General features: G+C 42.3%; 1 protein-coding gene across 1 annotated transcript in view; it reads left to right on the top strand.

Annotated features, from left to right (window-relative positions):
- CRACDL (CRACD like) overlaps positions 1 to 12,813 on the top strand; it is a 78,315-nt gene that overhangs the window by 32,475 nt on the left and 33,027 nt on the right. The window contains exons 4-7 of the mRNA XM_084844376.1: positions 6,390 to 6,525; positions 7,361 to 7,522; positions 8,476 to 8,544; positions 11,502 to 11,729. Of these exons, the coding sequence (XP_084700502.1) occupies positions 6,390 to 6,525; positions 7,361 to 7,522; positions 8,476 to 8,544; positions 11,502 to 11,729 (595 nt within the window). The remainder of the gene's footprint in view (positions 1 to 6,389; positions 6,526 to 7,360; positions 7,523 to 8,475; positions 8,545 to 11,501; positions 11,730 to 12,813) is intronic.

Below are 12,813 nucleotides of genomic sequence, written 5' to 3'. Positions count from 1 at the left end.
TACAGAACCAGGGCAGCTGACTACTCATTTGTGAGAATAATACAGGCCCATTGTGGTATCAGAGCAAATTGCACAGTGGTGTCAAGGGGGAACAGAAAGAGAGGCTGAAGACCACCCAGAAGGGGACTACAAAAATGATTGTTTAATTGTCGTTGTTGTTGTTCAGTCGTTAAGTCGTGTCCAACTCTTCGTAACCCATGGACCATAGCACCATAGCACGCCAGGCCTTCCTGTCCTCTGCTCTCTCCCGGAGAGTGTTCAAGTTCATATTCATTGCACCAGTGATGCTATCTAGCCATCTCATCCTCGGCCGTCCCCTTCTCCTTTTGCCTTCAATCTTTCCCAGCATCAGGGTCTTTTCCAGGGAGTTTTCTCCTCGCATTAGGTGGCCAAAATATTTGCGCTTCAGCTTCAGTATCTGTCCTTCCAATGAGCACTCAGGGTTGATTTCCTTTAGGATTGACTGATTTGACCTCCTTGCAGTCCAGAGGACTCATAAGAGTCTTCTCCAGCACCACAGTTCGAAAGCATCAATTCTTCAGCGCTCAGCCTTCTTTATAGTCCACCTCTCACAGCCATACATTGCTACTGGGAAAGCTATAGCTTTGATTAGACGGACCTTTGTTGGCAAGGTAATGTCTCTGCTTCTTACTATGCTGTCTAGGTTAGCCATAGCTTTCTGCCCAAGGAGCAAGCGTCTTTTAATTTCATGGCTACAGTCACCATCTGCGGTGATCTTGGAGCCCAAGAAAGTAAAATCTGTCACTGCTTCTATTTCTTCCCCTTCTATATGCCAGGAAGTGATGGGGCCAGATGCCATGATTGTAGTTTTTTTAATGTTGAGTTTCAAACCAGCTTTTGCATTCTCCACTTTCACCCTCAACAAGAGGCTCTTTAGATCCTCTTCGCTTTCTGCCATTAGGGTGGTATTGTCTGCATATCTGAAGTTGTTGATAATTCTTCCAGCAATCTTAATTCTGACCTGTAATACATCCAACCTGGCATTTCTCATGATGTACTCTGCATATAAGTTAAATAAGCAGGCGACAATATGCAGCCTTGTCGTACTCCTTTCCCAATTTGGAACCAATCGGTTGTTCCATGTCTGGTTCTTACTGTTGCTTCTTGGCCCTCATGCAGGGTTCTCAGGAGACAGGTAAGGTGGTCTGGTACTCCCATCTCTTGAAGAATTTGCCAGAGTTTGTTGTGATCCACACAATCAAAGGCTTTAGCGTAGTCAGTGAAGCAGAAATAGAATTTTTTCTGGAATTCTCTTGCTTTCTCCATGATCCAAGGAATGTTGGCGATTTGATCTCTAGTTCCTCTGCCTCTTTGAAACCCAGCTTGTACTTCCGGTAGTTCTTGGTTCACATACTGCTGAAGCCTAGCTTGTAGGATTTTGAGCATAACCTTGCTGGCATGGGAAATGAGCGCAATTGTACGGTAGTTTGAACACACTTTGGCATTGCCCTTCTTTAGGATTGGAATGTAAACTGACTTTTTCCAGTCTTGTGGCCACGGTTGAGTGTTCCAATTTGTTGGCATATTGAGTGCAGCACTTTAACAGCATCATCTTTTAGGATTTTAAATAGCTCAGCTGGAATACTGTCATCTCCACTAGCTTTGTTGTTAGTAATGCTTCCTAAGGCCCACTTGACTTCACTCTCTAGGATGTCCAGCTCAAGTTCAGTGAGCGCACTATCATGGCCATCAGGGACGTTCAGATCTTTCCTGTATAGTTCTTCTGTGTATTCTTTCCACCTGTTCTTAATCTCATCTGCTTCTGTTAGGTCCCTGCCTTCTGTGTCCTTTATCATGCCCGTCTTTGCACAAAACATTCCCTTGAGATCTCCGATTTTCTTGAAAAGATCTCTAGTCTTTCCCATTCTATTGTTTTCCTCGATTTCTTTGCATTGGTCATTTAAGAAGGCCTTCTTGTCTCTCCTTGCTATTCTCTGGAACTCTGCATTCAGTTGGATATCTCTTCCCCTTTCTCCCTTGCTTTTCAATTCCCTTCTTTCCTCAGCTACTTGTAAAGCCTCATCAGACAGTCACTTGCTTGCTTTCTTGCATTTCTTTTTCTTTGGGATGGATTGAGTTGCTGCCTCCTGAACAATGTTACGGACCTCCGTTCATAGTTCCTCAGGCACTCTGTCTATCAGGTCTACTCCCTGAAATCTATTCCTCACCTCCACTGTATATTCATCAGGATATGATTTAGGTCATACCTGAATGGTTTAGTGGTTTTCCCTATGTTCTTCAATTTAAGCCGAAATTTTGCAAGAAGCAGCTCATGATCTGAGCCACAGTCAGCTCCAGGTCTTGTTTTTACTGACTGCATGGAGCTTCTCCATCTTTGGCTGCAAAGTACTTAATCAGTCTGATTTCGATATTGACCATCTGGTGATGTCCATGTGTAGAGTCGCCTCTTGTGCTGTTGGAAAAGCGTATTTGCTATGATCAGCGTGTTCTCTTGGCGAAACTGTATTATGTGTATTATGTAACTCTATTATTATGGAGAAACTCTATTAGCCTTTGTCCTGCTTCATTTTGTACACCAAGGCCATGCTTGCCTGTTATCCCGGTGATTTTTTGACTTCCTACTTCCTACTTCCTACTTTGGCATTCCAATCCCCTATGATGAAGAGGACATCTTTTTTTGGTGTTAGTTCTAGAAGGTGTTGTAGGTCTTCATAGAACTGATCAACCTCAGCTTCTTCGGCCTCAGTGGTTGGGGCATAGACTTGAATTATTGTGATGTTGAATGGTTTGCCTTGGATTCGTACTAAGATCATTCTATTGTTTTTGAGATTGTACCCCAGTACTGCTTTTCCCACCCTTTTGTTGACTATGAGTGCTACTCCATTTCTTCTAAGGGATTCTTGCCCACAGTAGTAGATATGATGGTCACCTGAATTAAATTCGCCCATGCTTGTCCATTTTAGTTCGCTGATTCCCAAGATGTCGATGTTCAGTCTTGCCATCTCATGTTTGACCACCTCCAGCTTACCTTGATTCATTGATCCTACATTCCAGGTTCCTAAACAATGTTGTTCTTTACAGCATCGGATTTTCTTTTCACCACCAGACACATGCACAGCTGAGTGTCCTTTCGGCTTTGGCCCAGCCGCTTCACTCTTTCTGGCACTACTTGGAAATTCCCTCTGGTCTTCCCCAGTAGTATATTGGACACCTTCTGACCTGAGGGGCTCATCTTCTGGCATCATATCTTTTAGCCTCGTGATACGTTCCATGGGGTTTTCTTGGCAAGAATACTGGAGTGGGTTGCCATTTCCTTCTCCAGTGGACTACATTTTGTCAGAACTCTCCGCCATGACCTGTCCACCTTGGATGGCCCTGCGCGGCATAGCTTATGGCTTCACTGAGTTACACAAGCCCCTTCGCCACAACAAGGCAGTGATCCATGAAGGGGGATTGTTTAATTACCTCTCAGTAATTATGTTTATGGTATGGTTCTTACTGAATTGATAAATGTATGTCTAGGGTGTACCACTTCAGACTGCAGTTGGGGTTGTACTTAACAACATTCCTCCATAACAACTTTTTCCATGAGCACAGAAAGCCAACATGTTAGGAGAAGACTAGGCTAGAACCTTTAACCTTAAAGTCTAGTTTTTTGTGTGGTGGGAATATTTTGTTTGTATTCAGTTATGTGAGTCCCCACCTGCAATCTCACACAGTGAGACCTACCCCTTAGAGTGGAGCTTTACATTCAGGAGGAAGGAAGACTAGGGTTATCAGGAGGTAGTCCAATTACTCTTATGGGTCTTTAGCTAGTGTAATTTATATATAGTTATGTCTGTTTTCAAGCCAGATCCCAGCCCCAAATGGTATGGACTAATAATAACAGAGAAAATGTCAGTACACATGAACAAACTGCTTTGCCTGCATCACTAAGTAACCTTGGCTCCCATATCTAGAATTGGGGACCATGTTTGGAGGATGTGGTGTCCATGCAAGCTGAGTCCCTGGAGTGCACTTTAAGAATTATGCACTGCCTAAGTCCTCCAAAACATTCCCTTGCAATGCTAGTGAAGATTGTGTTACACAATGCTACCACTGTGGGGTGCCAAACTACAACATAAAAACAACCAACTCCATCCAACCTCTTCATTTACCCTTGGCTTACACATAGAAAACCTGTGTTATAGTAAAGCACCAGTATTGAAAAGATTTAATGTTAAATGTATAGAGAGGCTGCTGTAATTATTCACAAAAATCAATGGTGCATCTCTTCCTTGAGCTTTTGTAACTTCATTTCCTATTTTGTTTTTTTTAACCACTAGTACCATAAACCAACCATAATTAGAGTGATTTCCTCCCCCAAGTCAGTTAAAACAACATTCAAAGTGAATTTGAAATTTTGTCCTTAGGTAGAGGAATTTTAAGGGAAGCCAAAACTCTTAGCAAATGAGTTTTGATGAGACTAGCAAAATAGTTAAGGGTCCCCCATCATAGAATCATAGGGGCCTACAAGACCATCGAGTCCAACCCCCTGCTCAGTGCAGGAAGCCTGATTCTCAGGCAGTCATCCAAGTACTAACTAGGGCTGACCCTGCTTAGCTTCCGAGATCAGACGAGATCATTGCTGTATTTTGCCTAAAGTGATATTTTAAACAAATGTGGAAGCTCCAGCTTGGGTGAGGCCAAAAGAGTTTTGATAAGCTAAACAAAACATTTCAAGATGGTTCCACGCATCCCTGGTTGGTACTTTACTTTGCATTTCAGAGAACACTTTCTTACTTGGATTAAACAGCTCTTGAATGGCCCCAAATGCCCTGAGCTTACACAGCATCACTCCCACTCCTTCTACAACAGGCCTCTAAATCTTCCTTTTCCACCTATCGATGTACTGGACATATTTATGGCAGCTGTTGTGAAAATTTCATTGTTCCCACTCACATTTATGTTTTCCTTGCATTCATTTCAGTAGGATCTTCGTTTAATGGAATATGTCATCAAATTTAATTTTGAGAAATCCAGTGTAAACTAACATATGCCATTAGCAAAGGCATAAAGATCAGTGCATAGTTGTCTTGGATATTATACTGGGTAGCACAGGAGTGTCCTTGCCCACCACTGCAGCATAACCAACCAGTACACAGTTCTTTTATCTGCAAACTGTAGGGAATGCACAGTTAGTCTGCAAGAGCTGTAATAGCCAGGAGAAAGACATTTGGCACATTTATGGCACCTACAACCATTGATTGATTGATTGATTGATTGATTGAATGTCTTCCATCGCCCATCTGGCCGGTCACCTGGCTACTCTGGGCAATGTACAACAGTACAATTTAAAACAGTAAAATTATACATTAAAACATTGTTTAAGAATACCCTAACCCACCCCCAATTGCCTGCCTGAACAACCAAGTTTTCAATGTGTGGCGGAAGCTCATTAAAGAGGGGCATGGTGGTGTTCCCTAGGGAGGGAGTTCCACAGAGTGGGGGCCACCACAGAAAAGGCCCTCTCCCTCGTCCTAACCAGCCTAGCTGTCCTGGCTGATAGGACAGAGAGAAGGCCATCCGAGGCTGAACTTGTTGAGTGGCCTGTCTGGTGTTGCAGGAGGCACTCCTTGAGATAGGCTGGGCCGGAACCATAAAAGGTTCTAAATGTCAAGCAGTGCAACTCCTTCAGCACCGGAGTGCTGCCTTTATTCATGCCGGTGGCTGCCTTTAATCTTTACTATCACCTGTAAAGACCAATAAGTGGAGCCCATGAGGAAAAAAGAAGCAGCAACACAGTCAGGGTCCAAAAAAATAGGGAATCCTCAAGAGAAAGCTTGGCTATGGAGGAGTAACACCGTTTGGTATGGAGAGGGATTGGTGGTGGGAACTCAAGCAAGGATAGCGATGCATGCCCTGTGGCTCTCAGCCACAAGAGGGTTTGACTATCTGGTGCCTAAAAATGCTAGACTTTGGCTCAGGGTCAGCCAAGATGTTGCCTGGAGCAATTGCAGCCCATAAATGGATATGCACACCCTAGAATCCTATGTGGTGCTGCAAAGTATGTCAAGTTGCAAGTCTTAGTTCAGCTGTTGTTTTGTGGGCATCTGCTGTGATCAAACCCAGGATTATTCCCAGCATTTTCTGTGGTGTTGCAAAGGATTGTGGGCTACACGTCTTGCTTTTTCCACATCCCTTGTGCATCCCTTGTATACCTGTTATTCAAAAGTGATTGTTATCCCTACATATATGGATACTCCTACAGTTGGGCAGCCTTTCTTCAGCCATTCCTTCCATTCATTACACTCCTACGCAAGTCAGCATTTAAAATATGCCTCATTATTTAAAAAAGATAATCTTAAGTGTTTAAGGAGGCTAAACATGAAATGTGCATTTTTCATTAGTTTTCTATATTCTCCTAGGATGCACAGAAGTGTTATGGGAAACAGAGCCTTCTCGCATGACAGCATTTTCATTCCTGAAGCAGCACAAGAACTTGCTACACCAGTCCGAGTATTTTCTCAGGAAAATGTTTCTGATCGGATCAGGGCTTTGCAGGTAAAGTAAAATATATACAGTAATAGTCATTTTTATTACTATTTTTGGGTTCAAAATATAACTCAGCATTTGCTTTTTCCTGTCTGATTGTAACATACAGTCTTTAATTTACAACACTTTAAACAACTATCAAGAGTCATTTCTCAGTAGGTTCTGCTAATGTTATGAAGCCTTCAGTCACCAGAGAGAACCTGAATATCAAGGTGCACTAGCTCATTAAGCTGTATCTTGCTGTGTGGAGTTAAAATCAAAATGTGCCTTTTGGTTGTGGCACAGTAAGGGCTTGTCCATGCAGTGGGTACTTTCTGTGCAAGCAGTCCTGACCTTCTGTAGCTGCTCATTCATATGAAGAAACATAATATGTGAACTAGTGAATCATGATGTAATCAGCAGCAGTTCTACTTGCTTTGGCTGTCACTAAGCCCTCTGAACTCACGTCTCTGGCTATCAGGTATACATCAGGTTCAGGTTCAGGATCAGCATTAATTTATTTTTATTTATGAGAACCTTGACAAGAGAGCAACCAACAGAAATATGCCTCATGGGGATATAAGCATAGTATGAAATCTCACTCTGTCTGGACTCAGTCAGATAAACTGCATTACAAGAGGTGAATAAAACAACATAACCTACATTAGCGATAGCCATTTCTAGGGGGAAAAGGGGACCATTGTGATCATAGGTACTACGGGTAACTATATCTGCTGGCTTATTTCACTGTGCAAGCAAATGCCTAGGTACCCATTCATGTGGACAAAAATAAAATATATTGCATGATCCAGCTTCAGTAATAGGGGAAATCTATTAAAACATAATTTGAAATTTGTCATTGTAGTTGAAACTCCAACAGAACTGGAAATTAGGTCCCTTATCTCCATTTGGAACTCCTTCAAAGAAAATGGATGATGCTGGGATGAGTTCAGAAGATGATGGGTTACCCAGAAGTCCACCAGAAACATCTTTGCTACAGGAAATTCTAAATTCCAACACAGCAAAGGTAGGATAAATCAGGCATGCCATTTTAGAATATAGAGTATTATCCAATGCTGGCAATTCACCGGTTCTAGACGTGTTGTAGTAGTAGGAATGATCACTACTACAATGGGAAGGTAGTGTTCGCTAGTGCAACCCAGGAAACTAGCTAACATTCTAGCATACAGAATGGGACATGTCAGTGACGCTCCCTTCTGGAAGCTCCAGTGACTTGTCCTATTCTGGAAGTGGTACTTCTGGCTATTTTCCAGTTGTGCTAGCTTCCCATTTCACTAGTGGTCATTCCCATTAGCGCAGCAGCAGCACTGGATACTGCCCATAATTTGAATGCAAGGTGAAAACAATAATACGTTTCACTGTGTTTACCAGTTGAAACCACCTTCGAATAACCTGCACTTTGTAGTAAATTACCACACAGATGAAAGATAGAAAAGTTGAAGATGAATAGCCAAGTGTTTGGAAGCAGCAAGTAAGACCCTGAATTGTCAATAGCAAGTTATTTTGAAAAATGCACAAATATAGACATGACTGTAAGGACCAGAAGATTCTAGAACACATCTCAAATAATTTGGGGATAGCTTCAATTATTGTAGCAGATTCTTCAGGAATCAATTTGCCCCTCTTTTATGGATTGAGATACTGCAGCAGTGGCAGAAAAGTAAAAAAGGAATTACAAAAATGATCAAGAAAAAAATTATGGCTAATCTTGATATTGTTCTACTTCAGGTAGGAACGCACAAAAATTTAATCAGCTTCCTTAAAAAAAAAAAAAGCGCTACCCTCTCCATCTTTATGTTTTCAGGATTCCTACCATTTTTCAGAACTCCACAGAGATTCTTACTTGTAACTTACATTTTCTGTAGCCTGCGCGGTGTTTTCTATAGCATGTAGCCTCCGTGTGTATCTCATTTCATTTTGTCACCTATCACTGAACCTTTTCCTCATTCCATCCCACAGTTCTCTGACTCTCACAAGCATCTTAGTTCTTTGAGTTTAGCTGGAACAGGCAGCGAAGAAGAAGAGCAGGTAATTTTAATCACACCTATATATTATATGGCAAGAAAATAATACATAATGAGTTGGTTCCAGACTTAGTCATACATACTTAGAGTAGAGTCACTGAAATTAATGGGACTTGTTAGTCATGAGTATCCTAAGTTCCATTTAATTTCACTTGATGTATGATCCAACCCATCAGTCCTATAACTGTGGAATTCCTGAACCCTTCACAGGGCTGTACAAAACTAGGTACTGAACGATTTTTCACTAAGATATATTAATAAAAGGTATTTGTTAACACTCTGCCTAGCTGTTTAGGTAGTTGCATTATAAGTATTGGAAAGTTTATTATGTACTGTAGACTGTCATACTTTTTGGTTTCGAACACTGCTGCATTTAACGTCCAGGAAGAGATGAAACAAAGATAAATTTGATCAGACTTTGATTTTCGGCACAAAAACAAACCCTGTTGCTAACCTATCTTGAAAAGTTACTTCTGACCAGTTCCAGATGGTGGGTAAGCATTGTGTTGAATGTCATGTGATCAACCAGGCAGAGTGAAGAACAACACCTCCCTTATTCCTCTCTAGGTGATCGGCCACTATTATCTGTTAGGACTGAAGCTGAAAGTGCTTTGCTGATAAAGGCTTCTGGTTCTTCAGTTGGAGAGACCAGGGTTTGAATTTTAGTCAGCCCCTCAGCCAGTCCAGTCTGAGCAGGGGAAATTGCTGAGACAATGTCCCTTTCCACCTGCTGCCCCCTACCCCCCAGGCCTTGAAGAACAGGAGTGAATCAGCTCCTTTCTTCAATCAGCAGCACATACAACCAGCAGATTGAAGAGTAGTTTTAGTAGCCTCTTGAAGGGTCCCATTTACTCACTCAGCTGGAAAAGAGTTATAGATCTTTGTAGGCCATTGTGGGGGATGGAGGAGTGACTGCAAAGCAAAGAGCACTTTTTCCCCCTGGACATGAGGGAGAAAGGAAGTAATACACAAAAAGGAATTACATAGTTGCTTGATTTCCTAAATGAACATTTCCTTTGTGTACTTTAAAGCCTGCTGTAGCTTCTGTTTCAAGGATAACAATTGCTAGCATCGCTCCCCCCACCCCACCCCCACGGCTTCTCCTGGAATGCGTTGGTCCAGGGTATAGCTCATACTTAAACTTCAAACCTGCTTTGGCCATAGGCCAGTAAACAAACCATTTCCCTCAGCTTCCAGATGGGGGCATTGCTGGGAGGAGTTGAGCACCACAGAGACATATCTGTGGGCATTTTGCACATGCCATGCAAGTGATGAATCCTACATATTAAACCCATCACCAAACAAGTGCCATATGGCAGAGTTCCCATATCCCCTCACATCATCTCAGATGTGGTGCTTTTCAGAGGAGGTAGTTTATATATTCACACAAAAAAGCCTGTCATCATATGATGACATTTATATGTGAATCAGCCCTGAGGCAGAGGGTAGGACAGAGCTGAGAAGCTCTGTCCTACCCTCTGAGAAGCTACTTGAGAAGAAGTAGCTTTTGGTCCAGCTACTTAGCCCTGGTGTCCCACTAGCTCACTTTGATTGCTACCTCCTCCCCAATTATGGCTTATACGCAGTACTTTAAAAGCTGTAACAGAACACACTGTATGTGGCAGGAATGTGTTTTTATATAAAATAAAATAAAATATGAAGCCCACTAGATTTTATATTCACCTCCCTGCAAACCTCGGTGTTCCCCTGATCATACTGATATATCCCTCTTAATTGTGGGTGGTGCTGTTTGGCTATGTAAGGATAGAGAATGGGTTCATTTTTAATATAAGATAGCATGTTCTGAAGACAGTTGGCACACCAACTTCACTGAAGCTCAGCATGTCTGGCTCTAATTGATGCGTAGTTGGGCCATTGGAACCCCATGTGTGCTGTCTTGAGTCCCCTGGAAGAAAGGCAGGATACACATGGAATAAATAAATAAAAGAAGTAGAGCTGCAGTGACCCTGAAGTGCTGGGGATGGGACTTGGAACAGGAGCTGGCCTTCAATATTTAGAACCTAAAACTAAATGTTCTTCATTATTTGCTGAGTGAAATGAATGTGTTATAGTCCCAGCAGTTCTGGCAACTTCATGTTTTATCACTTTGTAAACACAATACTTTGTTTTCCTTTGCATCGTATTTCACTATGCTGGAGGTTGATGTAGATATGTCCATTTCCTTATTTGTATACATGGGCCCAGAAGGACATTCTGAAAGCTTTGTTCATGTGGCAAAGTATAAGCTTTTTTTCCCAACATGGAGATCATCCTCTGCAAGAGGGAAAAAGTAGTGTGCATGAAGCAGCTCAAATGAATGGAGAATTTGGTTGGAAACATTTAGGCCAGGAGTGCAGAACCTCAGGCCTGGGGGCCAAATCCGGCCCACCTGGGGTCTCAGTCTATCCCCCCTTGAGTTCCCCAGAACTCCTTGTCCTGGCCCTTTTCCCTTAGCCACTGATATTTTCGTGGTTTCCTAGCTTTTGTGCTATTTTCCCCCATTCTAAAAGGTTGAAATGCCCCTCCTAAGGCTTAGTTACTAGCAGTAAGAACTTCAAGCTGAAATAAGCTGGCATTTTTGGCTCTGCCCCCTTTTGCCTTTGGCCCCACCACAATGGGGGCCCCAGGTGCTTCTCTGAAGTGGAATTTGGCCCTCAGGCTGAAAGAGACCAAACACCCCTGATTTAGGCAGTATGCCTCTGTATACCAGTTGGTGGGGAACACGAGTGGGATGGAGCTATTGCACTTGTGTCCTACTTGTGGGCTTCCCACAGGCAGTTGGTTGGCCACTGTGTGAACAGAATGCTGTACTAGATGGACCCTTGGTTTAATTCAGCATGGCTTTTCTTATGTTATATAACATTGATTCCAATACTGGTGAATTAGACGTTTAACAAACTTCCCATTTTTTTTTAAAGCTGTCTCTTTTGTTTTGACAACTTTTTGTTGTCTCTTGTTTAGGTCACATCAAGTCCTTTGAGATCCTATTCTACAGAAAGCCAGCTATTCCCCAGACAGTCAAGCACTAAAATTATTACTCAGCGAACATCTGACTGCAGCCTGTCACCTCCAGCTGATTTTGATACTCCACCTGAGTCCTCTTCTTGCTTGGATAATTCAGCTGCTAAACACAAGCTCTTAGTAAAACCACGGAACCAGAGATCTAGTAGAACAAGAAGACAATTTTCGGTAATTGACCCCACCCAAATAATAGAGAAACATTTAAAAATACATATTCTTCATTCCCTTTGCTGTTCTAATTCCATTCTTGACTTATATTATTTATTGTGATCCTGGACAGATTTTTAATTGCTTTCTCATGACCTATGCTTAAAGTGCGGGCATTGTTCCACATGGGGGGAAGTCTATGCATGTAGACAGCCTCCCCATTACAAATGTGCCCCCACAATATGTGTGCAGTGGGGGGGGGGTAGTGCATGCAGCCTGCTCTCCCCCTCACACAACTGTTAATTGCACGTGGGGGAATGCCTCAATAGGGCTAGACATAACAATTCTCTACAGCTATCTCCCTGATTTCTTGTTATATCTCAAGTTGACCATTCACATTTTAGGGCCACTTCTTTCATTGCACTTCTGACATGAGAGCTATGTAATGCAGCTCCTTTCTGTGGTAATCAGGTAATAGTGAGTAGACCCAGAGCATCTGGGAGGTGCTCGCACTGTCGCTTCCTCTCCCACCAGTATTTCCCCAGTTTCCTGGAGTTAATGGCTAGAGGCCATTATATGCCCCAGGAAGAATTTTGTGACATAGTGTGTTTCTTTACAGTGCAATCCTGCACACAGCTATTCAGAAGTAAGTAATATTGAATTAAATTGGATTTACTCCCAGATAAATGTGTGTAGGATTGCAGCCTTAAGATTTCTAATTTATTGGGATTTTTTGCCTTCTTTGACATACAGTGCAAAGCACTGTATTTTTCTTGGGTGGGGGTGATAGTTAACTGTGTTTTTCTCTGTTCCATTCAGGTTTCAATATAGGTGTGAGGTCTATATTGTCTTTTAATACTAGGGACTTTAAGTTCCCCCTCTTTGGAGGTGTCCACCATTTACATTTAAATGCCTCTGGCTGACCCTCTTCTACAAGGTCACATTTTTGTGTGTATTTTTTTCTTCTTTTCCTTAGCTGTGAATGAATTTCATGGCCAGTTTGTTTTGTAAAATATCATAGCAACCAGAGATATCCCCCTCAAATTGTACCCCAAGGGAATGCAAAGGTTTGCTTTAAAACATGCCATCCAAACTGTCAGTTGGC

This window comes from Heloderma suspectum, chromosome 3 (assembly GCF_057233095.1).
Source record: "Heloderma suspectum isolate Gila_16-S chromosome 3, 16-S_ref, whole genome shotgun sequence".
Lineage (NCBI taxonomy): Eukaryota > Metazoa > Chordata > Lepidosauria > Squamata > Helodermatidae > Heloderma > Heloderma suspectum.
This window is presented reverse-complemented; position numbering and strand designations above follow the sequence as displayed.